This window comes from Phoca vitulina, unplaced genomic scaffold, assembly GCF_004348235.1.
Source record: "Phoca vitulina isolate PV1807 unplaced genomic scaffold, GSC_HSeal_1.0 scaffold9, whole genome shotgun sequence".
NCBI classification, from domain to species: domain Eukaryota; kingdom Metazoa; phylum Chordata; class Mammalia; order Carnivora; family Phocidae; genus Phoca; species Phoca vitulina.
Window position 1 is genome coordinate 8,706,636 of NW_022589712.1, and position 23,449 is coordinate 8,730,084.

The 23,449-nt window shown below is 41.9% G+C and overlaps 1 protein-coding gene across 3 annotated transcripts in view; it reads right to left on the reverse strand.

Moving 5' to 3' along the window:
- FNDC1 (fibronectin type III domain containing 1) overlaps positions 1 to 23,449 on the reverse strand; it is a 156,049-nt gene that overhangs the window by 24,380 nt on the left and 108,220 nt on the right. For 2 of the 3 annotated variants that reach the window (XM_032407545.1, XM_032407544.1), the window contains 6 exons: positions 23,160 to 23,267; positions 20,206 to 20,394; positions 16,091 to 18,808; positions 14,243 to 14,343; positions 11,721 to 11,832; positions 10,391 to 10,798 (listed from right to left, as the gene is read on the reverse strand). In XM_032407545.1, the coding sequence (XP_032263436.1) occupies positions 10,391 to 10,798; positions 11,721 to 11,832; positions 14,243 to 14,343; positions 16,091 to 18,808; positions 20,206 to 20,394; positions 23,160 to 23,267 (3,636 nt within the window). The remainder of the gene's footprint in view (positions 1 to 10,390; positions 10,799 to 11,720; positions 11,833 to 14,242; positions 14,344 to 16,090; positions 18,809 to 20,205; positions 20,395 to 23,159; positions 23,268 to 23,449) is intronic. The other variant, XM_032407546.1, reaches the window with a different exon arrangement.

Sequence of the window (23,449 nt, forward strand, 5' to 3'; positions counted from 1 at the left end):
GAGGACCCTAGGTTTCCCTTGTCCCATGAATACAACTAGATAACTATCAAATATTCTGAATACTCCAGAAATCAACCTGAAGACAGGCAGAACAAACTCTACAACTAAAGGGGGAGAAGAGGCCACAATGAAGAAGGTAAGAAGTGCAGAGATGCATCTTGGAAGAGAAACACATCATGGCTACTGTGGTGGGGAGGGAGCCACAGTCCACAGAGAAGGCCAAGAGACAGACTAGCACACAGGGGAGTACATGGGAAAAATGAATCCCCATAGCAATTGGTTTAGAAAGTGAGAGGGGCCAAATTTTGTGACTTTTGACAACCAGGAGGCCTTAAAGCCTAGAGTTTAAAGGTCAGTGGGCCTGGGCCTGGAGGACACTGAGGCTGCCCTTGGAGAGAAGGCTGGGCAAACAGCCATGACATACAGTATGGAAACAGTGATCTGAAGAGCACCTGGAGCACACAATGAGGAGGTTATTCACTCATCTCAGTGTACCCCAGAGAGACAGCATTCACAGAGACCGTTCCAGGAACAAGAGAACTGGCAGGCATCATTTCCCTCCTCCACCCCTCAGCATAAGCACAGGGCCACCTGCAGGAAGCAGCACAGTCCTGACACTGGCTACCTAACTTGCTTATACCAAGCCCCATCCCCCATTCTGGAAGAACCACCCCCCCGAGTTACAATTGCTTCAGTCCCAGCATGGCAGGCCCCCTCCACTAGAAGAGCAGCCCAAACACCTGCCAGTGGCGTGAGCCAAGCTACTCATGCTGTTTAACAAAGTCCAAGTATGGGGGACGATCCTGAAAACAGGAGACTCCACAGCTGGCTCCTGCTATTCTCTTTCATTTTGTTTATGGCAATCTTTATAATTGTGGGAATATTTCTGGGGTTTCATGATAAAGTGACTACTCATCTTAGTTACGCCTATCTAAGCAATCATAATGAAACTAATTCCACGAAGAATTAGTTTCTATAGAACAAAATAACAAGACGGTCATGCTCTGCCTAGCACCTTTCTCTTTGCGTACTGTTTTTTAGTTTTAGCGAAAGCCAATAAGCAGAAATCAATAATCATGTTAATCATTACAAAGGAAAAATGAAAGAAGGCTGTGGCTGTAATCCAGAAAATGATCTAAGATTTGGAAAAACAAAAATATCCTAACATATAAATAAAGTTCCTCCGAGACTGTCAGGAGGAGATGCTTGCAACCTGATCCTGTGTCTGTGTCTCCTCATTCGCCGACGCCGTCCTTTCCTACGAGAGACCCACCCCAGCTGGAGCTGGACTCCGGCATGCCAGCACCACATCTTCTGACCTGGGAGTTTTGAAGGGCCTCAGTTCTGGCAGTGGTGGTGACAGGTCTCATTTCACAAGCAGACCAGAGCACACCTAGTCAAAACTCACACATTCAGGCCAGAGACCAAACACTGCTCACAAAACGCAAAGAGAGCCTCTGCAGATGGCTGGCCTGAAGGCTAACGTGGCCAGGACACAACAGCAGAGCACATGCAACCCACATTGAAGATACTCCCAGAATCATCAGGCCCTGGTGAATAGGGGACTCTGTACTGCAGGGTAATACAGGACCTCTTCTTCACAAAGCCATTACTCTCAAGAGCAGGAGACATAGTTGACTTTCCTAACACAGAGAAACAGGCAGAGAGACTCAGACAAAATGAGAAGATAGATGAATTTGTCCCTAATGAAAGAACAGAACAAGGCCACAGCCAGAGATCTAAGCAAAACAGATATAAGTAACATGCCTGATGGAGTACTTAAAGCAGTGATCATAAGGATACTCATCGGACTTGATAAAAGAGTGGAAGACATCAGTGAGACCATTAACGTGGAGATAAGAAATAACAGAGCAGAGATAAAGGGCTCGATAAACAAAATGAGAAACACGCTTGATGGAAGGAGCAGCACATTGGAAGAAGCAATGGGATGAATTAAAAACCTAGAAGATAGAGTAATGGAAAGTAATCAAGCTGAACAAAAGAGGGGAAAAAGAATTATGCAAAACGAGAATAAACTTAGGGAACTCAGCGACTCCATCAAATGTAATAACATTTGTATTACAGGAGTCCCAGAAGAAAAGAGAGAAAAGGGGTCAGAGAATTTATTTGAAGAAATAAATAATAGCTGAAAACTTCCCAAATCTGGGGAAGGAAACAGAAATCCAGATCCAGGAGGCACAGAAACCCTCCCCCTGCCAAAAACCAACAAAAGCAGATCCACACCAAGATGTATTATAATTAAATTGGCAAAATCTAGCAATAAAGAAAAAATATTAAAAGCAGCAAGAGAAGACAGTTACATACAAAGGAAACCTGATAAGGCTATCAGCAGATTTTTCAGCAGAAACTTTCCAAGCCAGAAAAGAGTGGCATGATTATTCAAAGTGCTGAGTGGGAAAAGCCTGCAGCCAAGAATATCCTATCCAGCGAGTACTATCATTCAGAATAGAAGGAGAGATAAAGAGTTTCCCAGACAAACAAAAACTAAAGGAGTTCATAACCACTAAACTAGCCCTACAAGAAATACTAAAGGGACATTTTTGACTGGAAAGACAAAAATGACAATATGAAGGTAGAAAACACAAAAGCAGTAAAAATGAATATTTCTTTAAAAAAATAAGCCAAGGAACTCACAAAATAAAAGGATGTCAAATATGATGCCATGTATCTAAAACATGGAGGGGAGAGGAGTAAAGAATGGGTTCAAACTTAAATGACCATCAACTTAATATAGACTACTATATGCAGAAGATGTTATATACAGACCTAATAGTAACCACAAATCAAAAACCACTAATAAATATGCAAAGAATAAAGAGAAAGAAATCCAAATATATGACTAAAGAAAACCAGCAAACCATGAAAGAGAGAAAGGCAAGAAAGAATCAGAGAAAATCTTCAGAAACAACCACAAAACAAGTCATAAAATGGCAACAAATACATATCTATCAATAATTACTTTGAATGGAAAGGGACCAAACATACCAATCAAAAGACATAGGGTGACAGAATGGATAAAAACAAGACCTATCTATATGCTGCCTACAAGAGACTCATTTTAGCCCTAAAGACACCTGCAGATTGAAAGTGAGGGGATGAAGAAACATTTATCAGGCAAATGGATGTCAAAAGAAAGCCAGAGTAACAAAACTTAAATTGGACAAAAACGACTTTAAAACAAAGACTATGACAAGAGACAAAGAAGGGCACTACAAAATAATAAAAGGGACAATAAAACAAGAAGATACAACAACTGTAAATATTTATGCACCCAACATGGGAGCACCTAAATACATAAAACTGTTAATAACAAACATAAAGGAGCTACTCAGTAATATTAAAGGACTTCAACACCCCACTTACATCAATGGACAGATCCTCTAAACAGAAAATCAACAAGGAAACAATGACTTGGAATGACACACTGCACCAGATGGATTTAACAGATGTATTCAGAACATCCCATCCTAAAACAGCAGAATGCACATTATTTTCAAGTGCACATGGAATATTCTTACAATAGATCACATATTAGGCCACAAAACAAGCCTCAACAAATTCAGAAAGATTGAAATCATACCATGCATTTTTTTTTCCACAACATTATGAAACTAGAAGTCAACCATGCACACACACACGAAAAATCTAGAAAGACCACAAATACATGGAGGTTAAATAACATGCTACTAAACAATGAATGGGTCAACCAGGAAATAAAAGAAGAAATTTAGAAAGTACATGGAAACAAATGAAAACGAAAACACACATACACACAAAAAGAAAACACAACAGTTCAAAACCTTTGGATGCAGCAAAAGCTATTTGGAGAAGGAAGTTTATAGCAATACAGGCCCACCTCAAGAAGCAAGAAAAATCTCCAATGAATAACCTAGCCTTATGCCTAAAGGAGCTAGAGAAAGAAGAACAAACAAGACATAAAAATAGTAGAAGAAAGGAAATAATAAAGACTAGACAGAAATACATGAAACAGAAACTAAAAAACAGATCAATGAAACCAGGAGCTGGTTCTTTCAAAAGATCAACAAAATTGATAAACTTTTATCCAGACTCATAAAAAAAAGGAGAGAGAGAGAGGACTCAAATAGTCAGAAATGAAGGAGGAGAAATAACAACCAATGCCACAGAAATACAAAGGATTATAAGAGAATATTATGAAAAATAATATGCCAACAAAGTGGACAACCTAGAAGAAATGGACAAATTCCTGGAAACATATAACTTCCCAAAACTGAATCAGAAAGAAATAGAAAATTTGAATGGACCAATTACCAGCAAGGACATTAAATCAGTAATCAAAAAACTCCCAACAAACAAAAGTCCAGGACCAGATGGCTTCACAGGTGATTCTACCAAACGTTTACAGAAGGGTTAACATTTTTTCTCTCAAACTATTCCAAAAAATAGAAGAGGAGGGAAAACTTCCAAACTCATTCTATGAGGCCAGCATTAACCTGATACCAAAACCAGATAAAGACACCACACAAAACAAGAGAACTACAGGCCAATAGCTCTGATGAATATAGATGCAAAATTCCTCAACAAAATAGTAGCAAACCGAATCCAACAACACATTCAAAAAATCAGTCACCATGATCAAGAGGGATCTATGCCTGGGATGCAAGGGTGGGGTTCAATATTTGCAAATCCATCAACATACTACATCACATCAACAAGAGAAAGGATAAAAATCATATGATCATTTCAATAGATGTAGAAAAACCACTTGACAAAGTACAACATTCATTCATGATAAAAACCCTCAACAAAGTAGGTTTAGAGGGAACATACCTCAACATAATAAAGGCCAAATATGAAAAACCCAGAGCTATTATCATCCTCAATGGGGGAAACTTAAGAGTTTTCCCCCTAAGGTCAGGAACCAGACAAGGATGTCCACTCTCACAACTTCTATTTGATATAGTACCAGAAGTCCTAGCCACAGCAATCAAACAAGAAAAAGAAACAAAAGGCGTCCAAATTGGTAAGGAAAAACTTAAAACTTTCACTATTTGCAGATGACCTAATACTCTATATAGAAAAACCAAAAGACTCCACCAAAAAACTGGTAGAACTGATACACAAATTCAGTAAAGTCACAGGATGCAAAATCAATATACAGAGATTGTTGCATTTCTATACACCACAATGAAGCAGCAGAAAGAGAAATTAAGGAATTAATTTATAATTGCAACAAAAATATAACGTACCCAGGAATAAACCTAACCAAAGAGCTGAAAGACCTGTACTCTGGAAACTAAAACGTTGATGAAAGAAATTGAAGATGACACAAAGAAATGGAAAGACCTTCCATGCTCATGGATTAGAAGAACAAATATTGTTAAAATGTCTATAGTACCCAAAGCAATCTACACATTTAATGCAATATACACATTTAATGCAATCCCTATCAAAATACCAACAGCATTTTTCACAGAACTAGAGCAAAATATCCTAAAATTTGTATGGAACCACAAATACCATGAATAGCCAAAGCAATCTTGAAAAAGAAAAACAAAGCTGGAAGCATCACAATTCTGGACTTCAGAGTTGTAGTAATCAAAACAGTATGGTACTGGCACAAAAACAGACACATAGATCAATACAATAGAATACAAAATCCAGAAATAAGCCCACAATTTTATGGTCAATTAATCTTTGACAAAGCAGGGAAGAATATCCAATGGGAAAAAGAAAATCTCTTCAACAAATGGTGTTGGGAAAACTGGACAGCAACATGCAAAAGAATGAAACTGGACCATTTTCTTATACCATACACAAAAAGTATGCGCTAAATGGATTAAGGACCTAAATGTGAGACCTGAAAGCATAAATATCCTAGAAAAGGACATGGCAGTAATTTCTCTGACATCGGCCCTAGCAACTTTTTTTAGAAAGGTCCCCCGAGGCAAGGGAAACAAAAGAAAAATAAACTATTATGACCACATCAAAATAAAAACTTCTGCACAGCAAAGGAAACAATCAACAATACTAAAAGGCAACCTACTGAATGGGAGAAGATTATTTGCAAATGACATATCTGATAAAGGGTTAGTATCTAAAATATATAAAGGACTTATATAACTCAACACCAAAAAACAAAATAATCTAATTAAAATGGGCAGAAGACATGAACAGAAATTTCTCCAAAGAAAACATCCAGATGGCCAACAGACCCATGAAAAGATGCTCATCATCACTTATCATCAAGGAAATGCAAATCAAAACTATAATGAGATACCACCTTACACCTGTCAGAATAGCTAAAATAAAAAACACAAGAAACACACGATGAGGCCAGGATGTGGAGAAAAAGGAGCCCTCGTGCACTGTCGGTAGGAATGCAAAATGGTGCAGCCACTGTGGAAAACAGTACGGAGGGTCCTCAGAACTACCCTACAATCCTGCAATTGCACTACTGGGTATCTACCCAAGGAATACAAGAACACTAATTCAAAGGGATACATGCACCCCTATGTTTATAGCAGCATCATTTACAACAGCTAAGATATGGAAGCAGCCCAAGTGTTCATCGATACATAAATGGATAAAGAGAAGTGGACAGATATAAAACGGAATATTACTCAGCCATAAAAAAAATGAAATCTTGCCATTTGCAACGGCATGGATGGAGCTAGAGAGTATAATGCTAATCAAAATAAGTCAGTCAGAGAAAGACAAATACCATATGATTTCACTCATATGTGGAATTTAAGAAACAAAGCAAACAAGAAAAGTGGAAAAGACAGAGAGAGAGAGAGAGAGAGAAAGCAAGAAACAGGCTCTTAACTCTAGAGAACAAATAGATGGTTACCAGAGGGAAGGTGGGTGGGGGTGGGGTGGGGAAAATAGGTGATGGGGATTAAGGCGTGAACTTGTCATGTTGAGCAGCTGGTGATTAAAATGAAAACTTAAGAAAAAAAAGGAAGCGTGGTGGAGGAAGAGTGAGTGGGCAATGAGTCCTGGCAATGAGATGAGAGAAGTCCAAGGAGACACCGAGGCTTCAGGCCTGGAGAGCTCTCTGGGTTATTGCAAAACAATCTTTACCCTGTCTTGTGTTATTTTAAAGAGGAAAAATTTGGGGGGCACCTGGGTGGCTCAGTCGGTGAAGTGTCTGCCCTTGGCTCAGGTCATAATCTGGGGGTCCTGGGATCGAGCTCCACATCGGGCTCCCCACTCCTCAGGGAGTCTGCTTCTCCCTCTCCCTCTGCCCCTCCCACCCCCTGCTTTTGTGCTCTCTCTCTCTCTCAAACAAATAAATAAAATCTTAAAAAAAAATAAAGATGGAAAATTTGGTTTTCTGACAAGAGAGTGAGTTGTTTCTATCTACTGTATGTTCAGGCTGATCGCAAGCCCTTCAGGGGCAGAAGCAGGCCACCTACGGCTCTTCTATATCTCCCAGAGAACCTGATTCACATGCACTAGATGATTAATCATTATTTGCCAATTTTAATTTATAAAATTTTGAATGAAGCCAGAATAACAAAAACATCCTTTCTAGTTTACCACATGAACTTTCTCGTAATGACATCACCGCCACAATGATAAAGATGAAACATTTGTCAAATGAATTTACTCAATTCCACATCAGGGCTGACCTAAGGCACCAGATGTAATCCTGCTCGCTTTCCCTTTCAGAATCTATCATTGGAAAGTATACAAAGTCACCATGTCAACAGCATTAGTTATTAGGGAACTGGAATTCAGAACCACCGAGAGATACCACTTCACACCCACTAGGATGGCGAGGATCAGAAAGACAGAAAAGCACAGGTGTTGGTGAGGATGTGGAGAAATCGGAAGCTTCATATGCTGATGGTGGGAATGTAAAATGGTGCAGCCACTAAGGAGGGCAGGTTAGCAATTCCTACCAAAGTTAAACACAGAGTTACCATGGACACAGCAACTCTCTTACTGAGTATATACCCCAGAGAATTGAAAACAGGTGTTAAAAAAAATTGTACACACTGTTCTTAGCAGCATTATTCATAATAATAGCCAAAAGGTGAAAACAACCCAAATGTCCATCATCCAATAAATGGATAAAATGTGGTTTATCCACACAATGGAATATTGATCAGCAGTAAAAGGAATAAAGTACAGACCTACTCTACAACGTGGATGAAACTTGAACACAAGTCATGCTGAGCGAAAGACACCAGACACAAAGGCCACATCATATAGGATTCCATTTATATGAAACGTCTAGAAGAGACAAACCCATAGAGAGAGAAAGTGGATTTGTGGTTACCCAGAGGTTAGGAAGACAGGGGAATGAGGAGTGACAGCTGATGGGTATGGAGTTTCTTTTGGGGTGATGAAATTGTTCTAGAATTTGATAATGGTGATGATTGCACAACTCTGAATATACTAAAAACCACTAAACTGTATACTTTAGAAGGGTGAACTTCATGGTATGTGAATTGAATCTCAAGAAAGCTATAATTTAAAATTTTTTAAATAAAAATAACTATGATTAGAATTAATACAAGGAAGAAAATTAAGTTGTTAGTGGAGCAGCATAAATAAAAAAGGAAGACTGGCCATACAGGAATATTTTTAAAATAATAATTATAGTACATTATAACATTATATAAAGATTATATGTTGCTCTCCACGAATTTACTTTTTTCCCAACACTTTGTATTGTTTTGTACTTACTTTGAAAATGCTGCCTAGAGGCAAATTATAATTAATATTTGGTTACTAATTCGGCCTGGGCTAGGGAAGTAGAAAGATGACATAAGTGAAGTGAAAAACACACACATACATCATGATTTTCCAGAAGAAGAAGAAGGAGGAGGAGGAGGAGGAGGGGGAGGAGGAGGGGAAGAAGAAGAAGAAGAAGAAGAAGGAGGAGAAGAAGGAGAAGAAGAAACAAAAATACCAATAAAACCATTGACTTTCATGCCAAATAAAAGCCCAAAAATCCAAAGTAAATGAAAAGAATATGCTATAAGCCCTCTTAGACAAAAGAAAATGAAAAATATTCATAATAATAGTAGTAATTCCCTCCAATTCCAAAACAGTCACTCTCCTGTTTGCAAACAATTATTTAGTAAATATCTGTTCCAATTATACTTTGATTTAAAAAAACAAACAAACACATCAATGTATGCAGAAGTGAAAGGTCAAGGAAAGTACATAATATTTTCATACCAGAAATCCAAAGGTAAATTCCAATTCGTGCTCACTGGGGAAAATGATAGTCTGCAAATCTTCTTCCCAACGGCCCTCCTCTCAGCATGGTTCCTTATCCTTTGGTGTGAATTTTTAGATGGGTAAAATGTTCCTGTTTACTTGGAGCTTTTCTGCAGGAAGACGGACTTCAAACAGAATTCCCATTTTGAATACAGCATTCAAGTTCAAGCTTATCACGGTCAACAAGGCTGTGTAAAGAATTCCAGGTGTGCAAAATAATTCCTGAAACAAAGCGCCTTCAGTCTGTATCAGCTTAAAAAGACGTAAGTGTTACAGCCTACATGGTGATTCTTTTCCACCTAAGGGAAAGAAGATGAATTTTTCTCCTCTGAGCCGGACACCAATGCAGGATGACCTCTTCCAAAACAGCCTGAACAGGGACTGAGCAGAAAAGATGATGACTCGGCAGCTCCACGGGAACCTGACCGAAGGTTCCTTGCTTCCATTCTTCAGGGGGAACGGGCCATTCTCAGCGGGAAGACATGGAAGGGGCAGAGGACAGTCCTGCCTGGGTGCCCCACAGCAGAGGAAACAGTGCAGTCCTACCCAGTAGAAAGCAGTCCTACCCTTGCTGCCACCAGAGCCCAGCTACTCAAGGATTAGCATTCTGCAAAGTGAGAGCGGATCGAGAAGGCGTTCAGCTGACAAAGGAGCTTAGGACACTCTACTTGTCTTGGAAATTCACAATGAAACTATTCAAGGATCTGAATAATCCAACAGTACGAAATCATTAGTCTTGTTTAAATCACATAGCTAATCACAGAACCTTTTTTTTAAATATAACACATACAAATCTACTAATGTCCAGTAATATACACTTGGAGAAATGCTCGTCCATATTCATAATATTCCATGTTCTAGCTAAATTTTTTGACTTGGGTTGCGATAAGTGTTGCCAGATAAAACACAGGATGCCCACTTAGATTTGAATTTTAAATGAACAGCGAAAACTTTTTCATATTAAGTATGTCCCACGCCGTACTTTTATTTGCTAAATCTGACAACCCTGAACGAACCTTGTGGGACTGGAAATGCCTCTAGTCACCATTCCACTGTGTATCCTACTTACCCCTCCCTGCAGCCTTTGTGACCCGACTCGGAAATGCAGCACGCTAGTTACATGGGCCACCATTACAATGAAGGCCGTTACCTTCTTCAGGGTAGCACTCGGGGACCCCGCTGGAGCCTGTTATGAGGTTGCCATCTTCATCATGCCGTTCTAGGGTTCCAGGGGGACAGGTGGGAATGGGGGTAGTGGGTTCAGAGGTGGTAGTGGTGGTGGTGGTCGTCTGCGTAGTGGTTCGAATGGTGGTGGTCGGGCGTGTAGTGGTGGTTGTGCGGCGGGTGGTGGTGGTTGTGGGCCTCGGGGTCGTCGTGGTAGGTCGTGCAGTTGTCGTGGGGGCATGGGTGGTTGTTTTGACAACCTCCAAGCCCACCAGAGGCTTCCCTCCAAGACTCAGAATGGGCTTATCCTGGGCACTGGCCACAGGTTTGCCATGCCGCCCCTGCCCAAAGAGGGGCAGGCCATCCGGGCTCACCACGGGGGTCCCTCCCAGATCTGAAACAAAAGCAGACAAAAGCTGTGCAACGAGATGAGATCATCCAGAGGAAGTAAAAACCAAACGCAAAGTGTCTTCTCAAAGCTTATGGATTCTTATATTCGAATCAGTAAAAGGCAAAGGAAGCATTAAAAGGATATTCAGCAGAGGTAGCAATATCTGCTGCCATCCAGAAATTTCTGGGCTTCTTATATTGTCCCTTACTCTATATTACCTTATATAATCCTGTAACTACTTCATTGATATGCCCCATTACCCTGAAATAACTCTTGGTCTCTAGTCAAGAAAGTAACTCTTTCCTCCTCTTGATTCCTACACCTAAGGAGGAAGAGTGTTACATTGTACCCGGGGGGGCAAACTTACTCTGTAAAGCACCAGAGAAGATAGAGGGCCAGATATTTTAAGCTTCATGTTGCAGCTTCTCAACTCTGCCATTGTAGGGCAAAAAAGCACGGAGAGTACACAGACAAATGAGTGTGTCTATGTTCCAGTACAACTTGGGTTGGACACTGAAATGTGAATTTCAAATAATTTTCACATGTCACAAATATTATTATTCTGATATTTTTTTTCTTGCAATCATTTAAAAGGGAAGAAACTATTTTGAGCTCACAGGCAGTATAAAAACAGGCAGCAGACAGGGTTTGGTCTCCGTGCTGTTGTTTGCAGACCCTGCTGCTCTGGGCTGCCCTATCTCAAGAAGGAACTCAAGCACCATCTTTTTCTGGAGGGTGGAATCTGTCGGAAGAGTAGAACTACAGTCGTATTGGGGGAAAAGCTAAGTTCTGCCCCTTTGGAAAACTCCTTTCCACACAGCTAAAAGTAACTGGACCGAGGGTCCCCATTAAAAATCAGCAGGGGGTTGTTATCTTATAGCGAATTCGTAACACTTTTTGTTGCCTAAAAACCATTCTCACTTACCCACAATGGTGCGACCATCTCCTCCTAGTTTAATCCGAAGAGGATTTCCTTGTGAATCCTGGAGGTACCTTCCTTCTGCATTCAATACTAACCCACGATCGAGATCGACGACCTAAATCCATGACACAGATTAAAGAATATACTGAGCATGAATCCACCTACACGAACATATCCAAGAAGCCTCCACAGAAGGAAACCATAATGTGAGTAGGAAACATTATTTCTGTCCACATCATTCACAAGGCTTAATAAGAATAAAGTGCAGGGCACATGGGTGGCTCAGATGGTTAGGCGTCTGCCTTCAGCTCAGGTCATGATCCCAGGGTCCTGGGATTGAGTCCCGCATCGGGCTCCCTGCTCAGCTGGGAGCCTGCTTCTCCCTCTCCCTCTGCCTCTCTCCCTGCTCATGCTCTCTCTCTCTGTCTCTCTCTCTGTATCTCTGTGTCTCAAATGAATAAATAAAATCTTTAAAAAAATAAATAAAATAAAATAAAAGAATAAAGTACAAAACCGTCCCATTTCATATTATAATTACTTAACCATAGAATATATAAATTAAGTTTCTCAAATACGCAAAAGATGTTCATAATACTGCTACCATTTAGTATGCTGTGTGTAATGTTGAAAATCAGCAAACAACTTAAGTGTTCATCAATGGAAGGAAGGGATTAAATAAAATATGGCCCATTCACACAGTGGAATGCTAGCGGCCAATGAAAAGGATTTGGAAATTCTACATATATTGACATCAGCTGCTATGGACTGACTATTTTGCAGAAATAAAAATATATTCATTTGTGTATATAAGCTTAAAACTGCAGAGAAAAATAATCTGGACAGACATATCCCAAACTGTTAGCAGTAGTTATCTCTGGGGAGTGGTTTGGGATGTTGATTAGCTTAGAAACTCTTTCTCAGGGCACCTGGGTGGCTCAGTTGGTTAAGTGACTGCCTTCGGCTCAGGTCATAATCCTCGAGTCCCGGGATTGAGTCCCACATCAGGCTCCCTGCTCAGCAGGGAGTCTGCTTCTCCCTCTGACCCTCTTCCCTCTCATGCTCTCTGTCTCTCTTTCTCAAATAAATAAATAAAATCTTTTTTAAAAAAAGAAACTATCTTTTTCACATATTTCTGAATTGTTTTAACTTCTTGCCATGAACATGTATTGCTAGTGTATTAAAAACATGAAATGTTTCCATCTGGCTGTTAATAGCAACTTCTGAAGTTGCTATAACAAAAATAATTTAATTTGCAATTAAATTGCCTAATATAGAATACAGGCAAAAATGTCATATTCTCAGGAATTGTAATACTTTGGGGAGGGGGGAAGCTATTATCATCCCTATTAAGGAACAAGCTCATGCTCTACACTGGTGGTTCTCAAAGTGTGGCCTGGACCAGCAGCCTCAGCGTCACCTGAGAACTTGACAGATATGCTAATTACCTAGCTCTACGCCAGAGCTTATTTGACAAGCCCCCAGAGACTCTGATGCTCCATAATGTCTGAGAACCATGACTCTGCACAGCAGGCCACTGGAGGAACCCCCGCCAGAAGGCCACTTTGTTGGATGCTAAAATAAAATGTATTTATATAAACCCTTCTTTTGAACTCTACTCCATACTGTTTCAATGCAAAATTGTTTGAATGATATTTCACTTTAATATACATTCTTCCTTTATAAATTCCTGCTCCTTTGAAAAATGTTAAAGTGTACCTTGTTACCTGTGACTAAAAATTTTATAAAACCTCTCAATATGTTTTCCTAAATCTTACTGCTATAAAGGGGAAATTTTGACTGGGAATTCCTAGTCAAAATATGAATAATTTTGTGATTCTCTGAAAAAATCTTTTAAATCCTTGAACATTGTAAAAGTGTTCTGCCCATTACCCTCTAACTTACCAAAAACCCCTAAACATTTAACCCTGGGAAGTTAAAGTCATTTAGCTTAAACGCATTATAAAATACTAATAATTATTTTTCTGTTTCGGTTGAACAATGATCGTTGGAAAATTCAAAGGTGCTCTAATAAAAATTGCCTAATTGTTCCAGGGTTTTTTGGTTTGTTCATTTGTTTTTACCCTGCTTTCTTTTATGAAGGATATGAGACAATTTACAGAAAAATGTGTATACTAGTTGATCAAATAATAAAAAATAAAAATAAAATGAAGCTATCAGAGGTGGAGAAAAAGAAGTCCATTTAAGGGGCTAAGTATCAGGGTCTATGTAATTGCTGTGGGGTTGGAACATACATTTGTGTGATCTTCCTAACCAGTCAAAGCAAACAGGAAATAAAGGGCCCACTTATCATATTAGCTACGAGAAGAAAGCAAACTAGTTATTCAGGAGAATAAAAGATTTTTCTGAGCAATGGAAGAAGCAATATAAGAATATATTGACATATGAGTGGTTAAAACTGGAGAAGAAAAACGAAAGACCATTTCATTTATTGCTACACATGGCCACCATTTTTCTCTTCCCAACAGCGTGAAAACAACCGGTATGTGTAAAGAAGTTTACCCTACCCACTTTGTTCCTTGAGGGCCATTGATAATTCTTTGTCCACTTGGTTTACCATTACTACCAGGAAGCACTTTCCCTTCTACATGTGGTCGGCCATTGTAACCTACATGGCACACAAAAGAAAACAAAAGCAACAACAACAACAACAACAACAACAAAAGAATCTGCTAAACTCAACACTCCTGTAAAGTTGGCTTCATACCAAACTCTAAGTAGTAACATATCATTTTGAACAGAAATACTAAACAGAATTTTAAGCCAGTAACTTGTATATATTAGACGACAGTCTTAAATTGTAACTTCTAAATACCAAAAATGAAAGTCTATGAAGAGTACAGTAAAGTCACAGTTTTCTGACAATACTGGGGAAAGGAGAGAGTCCACATAAGTAAATTTTCTAGATAAAGCTTAGGACGGTAGTGGCTATAGTGTTATTTTAGCCAGTTGGAAGATAGAGGGAAGGAAAGTTGGAAGGATGAACACTCTCTCTAAAATATACTAGATGCTGTCCTGCTCTTCTCAGCAGATTATACTAAACCCAACAAGTATTTCTAGCTGAATCAGGTCCAGTCGTCAATCGCCAAGTGTAAATGCTCAGTGCTGACCTGTGTGGGGCTGCTTGAGAAGTGTCTGTTCAGAGATGAAGTAGAAGGTCCAGTTAGCTGCCCTTTCCATTGCTGCTCTGTCTGCTCCTAGCACCTGCCCTTCCTCTTCATCTCTCAGCATTTCTGATCAGCTACAGTTAGTCGAGGTCTGCGCTGGGAGCACTCTGGTCCAGCCCCACCCACGGCATAAAGTACTTGGGCTTTCTGACAACTATTGGAGGGTCAGAGACTTACTTTTCTCACTCAAATAGCTAGTGAAAATTAAATATTTATTGAATTTCCGCTATATACAGGGAATGTGGATTTTACATCTATTATCAGGGTCTTAGGTTTGCTCAAAATAGTCTATTTAAATAGTAAACTGACCTCTATATGGGGCATTGTTCTATTTCTTTACATTGGGCTAAGCTAATAACCCATAGTACAGACTAACAAACACTAATGCATTCATTCAAGAATCTTCCATTAAGCACAAATTCCATGCAAGGAGAGTGCAAGGTGTCACTAAACCGAATGCAGACCTGGACTAAATACCCTAGATCCTGCCCTGGGGTCCATGGAGACTCCAGTTCATAGCTGTCTACATTGTGTTCTCAGCGTAAGTCACACATCGGCCTCTTACTCCTCATATGACAATCATCTTTAACATGCATTTTCTGGAGGTTTTAAATAACATTCACTGATTGCAATGTCTGAGCAATTCACACCCAAGACATTTGAGTCTGTCCCAGGGTATGTTGAGAGTTTTATATGCAGAATCAACAAGAACAAGATCCAGCTTATGCAGTTACCTAATTCCTTTCTGTGGATTCTTTAAATATACGCTGGCAGGTGAGCAACTAAAAATAATCTAAAATACAAGAACCTTAGTTTGGCATCATGACTGTGACGCATTTTCACAGATTAAGAGCCTAAGTTGGGGAATTTAAAGAGGCAGTATGTGATAGAGGAATGGCAGAGGCCTGAGGAATTAGCACATCTGGGGTGGGAACTGTGGCTCAGCCACATAGGCTGCCTGACCTCTGGCGAGCCACTCAGGCCCCTGGGCCCTAGTCTGCTCGTCTGAAAACCAGCAGAAGCAATGCAAGAGGCAGTTAAGAGGATGAAATCAGTTACATCTGTAAAGCTCTTAACATAGTGCTTGGACATAGCAGACACTCGATAATATAAAATAAAAGCCTCTCAAGAATTGCTATGAACCCTCTTGAGAGCCCCAAAGAGAATGTTAAGTTAAAAACGAATTACCTTGTCTGGTAGGGGATCTGGCAAGCTGGCGCGAGAAGGGGTTCCGGAATCTTGAGTTCATCATGCGCTGGCGCAAGGAGAGCATAGGGGTGGTGGAAGAGTAGACAGGAGGGGCGTGGGTGGTGTACCGCACGGCGGCAGGGGTGCCCGCGGTGGGGCTTGGGGTGGCAGGGCTGCGGTGGGGGTGTCTGGGCGGGAGGTGTGAGGCTCTCGGGGAGCTGCCGGGAGGGGGGAGAGGAGGACGCTTCACAGGAGTGTCGTTCTTGTCCTGGGGGGAGCTCACCCTGGGAAGCGAGAGCACAATGGCAGGGTCTGTCTTGTCCTTAGCGATGTTCCCATCCACATATTTGCTGCCCTTGGGACTGGAGGAGGAGGGCCACTTTGGAACAGAGGAGGACAGAGGGTCCTCGTCCTTTCCTCTTTTAAAAAACATCGCGTCTTCACCCTCCTCCTCTGCCGAGACCGACTGCTGAGATTTAGAGGTCAGGGGCTCCCTTTTGGACGGCACGGCCTGAGAAGCGCGGTCCTTGTTCCCCACAGCCTGGGGCCCCGCTCGGCCGGGGACCCTGGGGCGGGCGTGGGGGTAGTGGCGGGGGCTGCCGGGCCTCAGCGGGGAGCCTGGGGGTCTGCGGAGATGACTGTCGCCCGCGCCTCCTGCGTGAGCCTCCAGCTGGCGGTGCTTGGGAAGGGACAGGATGGGGTCCCCGGCCCGGGCCAGGTGTGCTGGCGCCCGGGAGCCTCGGGCCTCTGCTTCGGTGCTGTCGTGGTGGTTTCCGCCAGATCTGCCCTCGGAATCCTCGTCCCGATGGTGCGGAGACGTGGGGAGCACCCCTCGGGAGCTTGCCGTGTGGGGGGACTGACTGCCTCTGGCCGCGTAGGGGTCCGAGAAGGAGGCGCTTTCCTGCGCCGCGGGGTGGGGACGCCCAGCCTGGGGCAGCTCGGGCTTGGGTTTGGACAGCGGACGCCCCACTTCCTTGCTCGGGGGGCCTTGGGGCTGTGGCTGCGACACGGAGACCGCAGGGGAAGGCTGCCCTTCCGGAGCGGCGGCCCCCGCACCCAGGCCCTGGCCGGGTGCCATCCTTTTGGGCATGCCGGGCCCGGGGTGGTGCTGGGACCGCGTCGCAGGCCGCGGAGCGGGGGCCAGCTGCGCCTTCGGAGAGCCGCCCTCCACACCCACTTCTGTGCTCTGTTGAACATCCAGCGCCTTGGAGGGCAGGGATTTGCCCTGAGGATGCGCACCTGCCTCGGTCCCGGCGGATTTGGGGTTCTCGGCCAGGGGCTCCTTCCGAGGAAGGCTCACCCCTCTCTGCGGGCCTTTTCTTAGGTGGTCCACGCCCAGGGAGGCGGGCTGCCTGGAGGAGGAAGACACGCGGTCGTTTACCACCACGGCAGGAAGCGGCTTCTCGTCCTCTGCTTCGCCCTCGGCGCCGTCTCCATGGATACCGGAGCCATGCCTGGGGTCCGAAGCTGGGTGAGAATTCACCCTCCAGTGGCCTCTGGGGGTTACGGTGGCCGGTGGAGAGCTGGAGGGATGCAACCGGGGTCCTCGGCCACTGCCAAAGCGGCTTGGATATCTCGTGTGGGCAGCAAAGGGCTTGTTTCTGAACAAACTGAAATGTCCAGAGACAGGCGGACCTGCGGGCAGCCGTCCCCGAGACGTGGGGGCCGTGGCCTCGGCCTGCCTGCCTCTAACTTCTGTATCACTGTCACCATCGCCGTCAGAGGCATCCTCTCCTTCAGAGACCGGTGTCCTTGAGGAGAGACCAGAAGACGAGGAAGACTTGGACTGTGATGGCGCACTGGACTTGGGGGCTGGGGCGTCCTGACCATCCTTCCAGCCCCTGGACACGGGAGCCCCGGGGTGTGGCTCTGTCGGCAGGAGCCGAGATGACCCTCCCTGGGGCGGAGAAAGTTTCAAGGGTGAGACTGAAGCACCCGAATTTTCCTCCCTACCCCCAAAATGGGGTGCCCTCCGCGCAGGCAAGGCTGGTTTTGTGCCGTGGTGCACAGGGCCTCTGTCCCGCACGGCGCTCGAGGTGGCCTGGCGGCTGGGCCACAGGGCCGGCCGAGCCTGGGCGGTGCTCTTGGGAGGCAGCCGCTGGGAGGCAGCGTCCTTGGGGTCCCGGGAGTCTGCGGCTGGCTCTTCCTCTTCTTGGCCCACTGCGTCATTGTCAGTAGAGCTGGGGGGCAGGTTGGTGGAGGGCGCCACTGGAGGGCGGTGAGGGCTACCCTCAATGGGTGTGTGCGCTGCAGAGGAGGACGCCCCTGGACGAGGGTGGGAAGCCAGAGAGGAGCCACGCCGGTCTGCCCCTTCCTTTTGGGGCAGCACTCTCACTGGGGTCCTCCCAGGAGCAAGGACTGGGGACATAGATCTACTTGGTGGCCTCTGCTGTGGCTTCTGGTCTTGGGTCTCCGAGGGCAACATTGGTGGGTCCCCCGGGGAATCCAGCCCCTCCTCGTGGGTGATTTCTGTCAACTGAAGATCCAACCCTTCAGTCCTCTTAGGGTGAAGCTGGGGTTTTCTGGGCATCCCACCATTAGCCAATATTTTGTTCTTCAAGTCAAGAAGAGGGTTTTTGACATTTCTGCCTCGCAGAGAAACAGGCAAATGAGTGTGTTTTGAGGAAGCGGGCGCTTTGGGAGAAGCTTCTGGCTTTTCAGATTTCCAGTCATCCTCAGCATGGGTCTTCTGCTGCACAATGGACTCACCAGAACCGGCTATAATAGATTTTAAAGATTCTGCCGTCAAAAAAATTGAAAGCTGAGAAACATCAGGTGAATATTTCAGATGGCAGTGTGGAGGCATTTATAATTAGTCATTATAATTAATAACTTCCCATTCTTTAGGCATTGAACACATTTTCCAAATTATGGCAATCTCTTTTAAAGACCTCTTTTGCTTTAAGTGATGATATGGTCCCAGAAAACGTGTATTAAATTTCTATAAATTGAGTTAAGTAACAGCTTATTATTTGCAGAAATTTTGAAAGGAGTGCTTTAAAGTAATCCATCAATTTTCTGAATGCAAACTCTTATGTAGGATTTTCTCCATATAACTGTCAGGATACTACAGATGCATTATAGCCACTCTTAGTGATGTAGGGAAGAAATACACATAAGCCTGGCTCAAAGTGCTCAATGATCTATACTCAAAACTAAATGGGGATGTGTTGTGTGTGATTTGCAGGTGACAGGTGAGGAACAAATCTGTAATTTTTAAGGCATTACAAAGAGTTTCCTATTCCCCCTAACATGTCTAAACTTGCTTTCTCCTTCTTACTTAAAATCTCTTTAATAATGGATACATTTGTAATCCCAAAATAAGGCCTAAACTAAAAAGATACCTGGGGTAGGCAAAACATTTTATTACAGGGGCCCTACAAGTTACCCTTTCTTGAGAGCAGGGTTGAATGAAGGAAGGGATGCTGTGGGGGGGGGGGGGGGGGGCAGTTATATGGCAATGGGGGCCCAGAAGGAGCAAACCTCATCTATTCCAGTTTTTCTAGCACAGAACTGTTTAATATTGCAGTATACTGTGAATCCTCACGGCACACCATGCAGGAGACAGCTACCAATATCTGGTATAAATATGGGGAAGCAGAAAAGAAAATACAGTCCAAAAACACCTCACTCCAATTTGGGATTTTATTAACCTGCTCAATTTTGATAGTGATCAGATAACGAGGTAATTGAAATTCTTCTGACTAAACCTGCACTCCAAAATAATGGAATATAAACTAAAAATCTTAAGTGCTATCTAGAAGTTGAAGAGAGCTAACAATTAAAAATGTCACCTTACACCTGTAAAAATGCTCTTTACCTGTCATCATAAGGCCCAAATTACACACTGATATAAGATCAATCACATAATTAATACATTCATGTTACTGTAATATTGTAATAGTAATTCATGTGACTAGCAATCAATAATCTTTTAGCCTCCAGGGAGACTAATTTCCAAAGGGATAACAAAAATATTTTAGAAATCAACAGGAAAATGTAGCCCCCCAAATCATCAACAAAGCAGTTCTAAATCCATGAGCATGATTCAAAGTAACACACCACAATTAGCGGTAATGAAGAGAGAGAAAGAGCCACAAACACACAATGCTTACTTGTTGGCATAGCGACAATGAAGGCTTTGGAGTGAGGACCCAGTCCTCTCCTGTTTGCGGCCCGGATTTTGAAAAGATAGCGTTCCCCAGGCTGCAGTCCATCCACTAGGGCAGAAGTAGTCTCTCCGGGATAGGTGAGGGACTTTGCTCCAAATGGTTTGAGAGCCGGGGCGTATGAAAGAATGTATTCTGAAATGATTTGGCAGACGGTTGGAAGGAGGAAACTGAAAACAGTCCTGTGTCCAGCAGACAGACTGTATGGGCAGGATGAATTAGAACGTGCATTACTAAAATTAATACTCTAGCAATGCACGCCAAGTCAGCAGCTGGAGCATAAAGACACAGAGGAAGGTGAACTAACATTCATTCAGGCTATCAGACAAGGCCATGGAGTGAATTCGCGGGCAGTTTTCCATTCTCAGCAAATTAAACATATGGAACCCAGGAGGCCAGTCTTCATACAACGTACCAAAACTATTTACACAGCATTGGGAGTTTTTCTTCATTGTGCTTATTTACTAGTTTACTATGTCAGCATTAATATATCCTGAGTAGAAGAAACCATGGAAGATTTAAATGACAACAGTCATAACTAAATCTGAAGAGCTACCAACACCTTTAAGAGTCTTGGTGTATTGATCTGGGCTATTTGTGCATTAAGCCAGGTAAATTCCATATTTGGAGTATAATTTCACTTTTGCAGGAATTACAATCCTGACTCAATATATCTGGGTAAGGATATTTCACAGTATTTAAAACTGTGAGGAAAAGTTGCCAGTTCATAGATTTATGTGATGTTTAATGTTTCCATCTCCAATCAGTGATATTTACAAACATGTAATGCCCCTGAACTTTGAAAATCAGAGCAAATTCAGTCCAAGGAACTAATATAGCTCTATGCTTCTATGGAAATGCTGTAAGGTAAGGAAGCCATGTTTTGAAGCAGAATTTCCACCCTCGACTAAAAACTGTCATGTCTATTTTCCTCTAAATGAACTCAAGATTTACAAAACTTATCAAATTAATGTGAGTAGGAGCTAACCACAAAAAATAATTTGAATCACAGAAAAACCAAGCAACTGTCATACTATCTATGTCATATGGAGAGGAGCACCGAAGACCTTTTCTCTTCCCTGAGATCTAATCTTTAAAAAGTACATTAATTAAAAAACTTCAACCAAAAATGCCTTTGCAGCATTTGTCTGAAAAAAAAAAAAAAACCCACATTCTTTTCTTTTTGGAAATGAACAAACTAGTCATTTGTGTTGGTCAAAAGTAAGAATTAAAAGAACCCACTGTCTATGAAATCTGGTAATACAGATTTTTTTATGAATTCAATTCATCTGGAAAAAAATGCAACCATGTCGAATTATATTCTTCTATTATCTTTTATATTTGTCATACATATAAATTCCCCAGTGTAATTATGAATTTTAAGTCACTAATTTTAAGTCATAATTTTAAGTAATTATGAATTTTAAATTCATTTAATCATGAATTTAAAGCACCACCACTGCTTTATGAAAACTGCCTAAGTAGGGTTAAGATACATGAGTTCTTTTGGACCCAAAAACTCAGTAGCTATTATTATTTCTGAAAATATTTCATTGACTACCAGGGAGGTTTATTCGCCAAAGAGCTATAAATATAAACTAAGATGTGGGAGAGGGAAAGAAAGCAAATAAGTAGCATGATAATAAAGTCATGAAAGGAGCAACAATTGCTTTTTTATAACTAACAAAAGTCATCAGCCAAAAATGTCTTTATGCAATTTTCAGAATCTTTGCCAGCATCACAACAAACTGTCATAAAAAAGGATGATTTAAAGGGCAACTAAATATTTCTTCTCTTCATTCGTTTCTGATTTATTCCACTGGGGAAAAAATGAGCAAGAATAATACAATATATTCTTTAAAATCTGCAAGCAGATGAGAAAGCATTAAGTTTGGAAACTACTCCCCCACATCTGCCTTCTAACTTCCATTGTTCCATGGAAAGATATCCTTACAGGTCCTCAAAGATAACTTAACAGTCGAATACAAGAGAACCTTTCAGTTTTTTCAATTAAGAAATTCTCAAAGGAGGTTAGTGATAATTTTCTCGATTTCTTTACGCTTACACAGACCTTTCATAGTTTCTGGACATAGACTTAAGCTGTCTTCCAAAATCGAGTAATAATAAAACGTACCCTTAGGGTACCTATGTATAGGCAACGTCAGGGGAAAACCACCCTACAGCCTTCTTAAATGTCTCTGAAAAGACTTCTGAAAGGTTCCTGAATGTTTTTACACAAAAAAAGAAGTAATTTGTGTTTTTAATATTCTCAACAGATTATTTTTAAATTTAGCTAGCTGTGAATATTTTATCCTATTTTAATTCCGTTTCATCTTTGGTATTTTTTTTCTATTTTAAGGTCATATTTTTTCCTCAACCAAAAAAATAATTAATTAAAAAGGCTGACAAATAGGAAAAAATCCATTTTCATTTAATTTTTATTACTTGGTTTTCAAACCCATTAAATATCTATGGTCTTATTCAAGACATTTGTGGTCCCACAGAGTTCCTACTTACTCCCACATTCCATGATCTTATTGGTACAATGAGAAGATCCATAGCATGAAACACAAGGTTGTCACTTGTATGGGTAAAGGTTATGATGTCACACCCATACAATTAAAAACACCCTTCCTGATAGCAGCACCGGAATCGTTGTGGATAGGGAAGATGAAAAGTCATCTTCATGAGTACCTGGATCTTACTGACAATGAGAACCCTACATGAAATACCCTTGTCCATTGGGTTAGCGCCCCATATACGTATGTTGCTTCCCTATTGCTCTTCCAGTCACCAAGCCTGCTATTAGAACTGGTGTTTATCAGAGTCAATGTACACGTCTCTATCTGGGGTATGTCACTCCTGTGTGCACCTGATACCTTAAATAATGAGGTTCCTACCTTTCACTTTCCCCTCGGTCTCGGGCAGTGCGTCCCAAGCTACAGTGACAACTGTAGGTTTGCCGTTGACTGGCCAGACGTTTAAGTTTTCAGGAGCTGTTGTAGGAGCTACAAAAGGACAAGGACCCAAGGTTTAAAAATGCCCTTGTGGATATTTTAAAAGTAAGTGACATATGGTCCCTACAGATAGATTTTTCACTGAAACACTACAATGTTCATTTTTATTATACATGACAGAAAATTCTACACTCTCATTACTCTTTGTGCAATATAGTGATTTATGTCAGTGC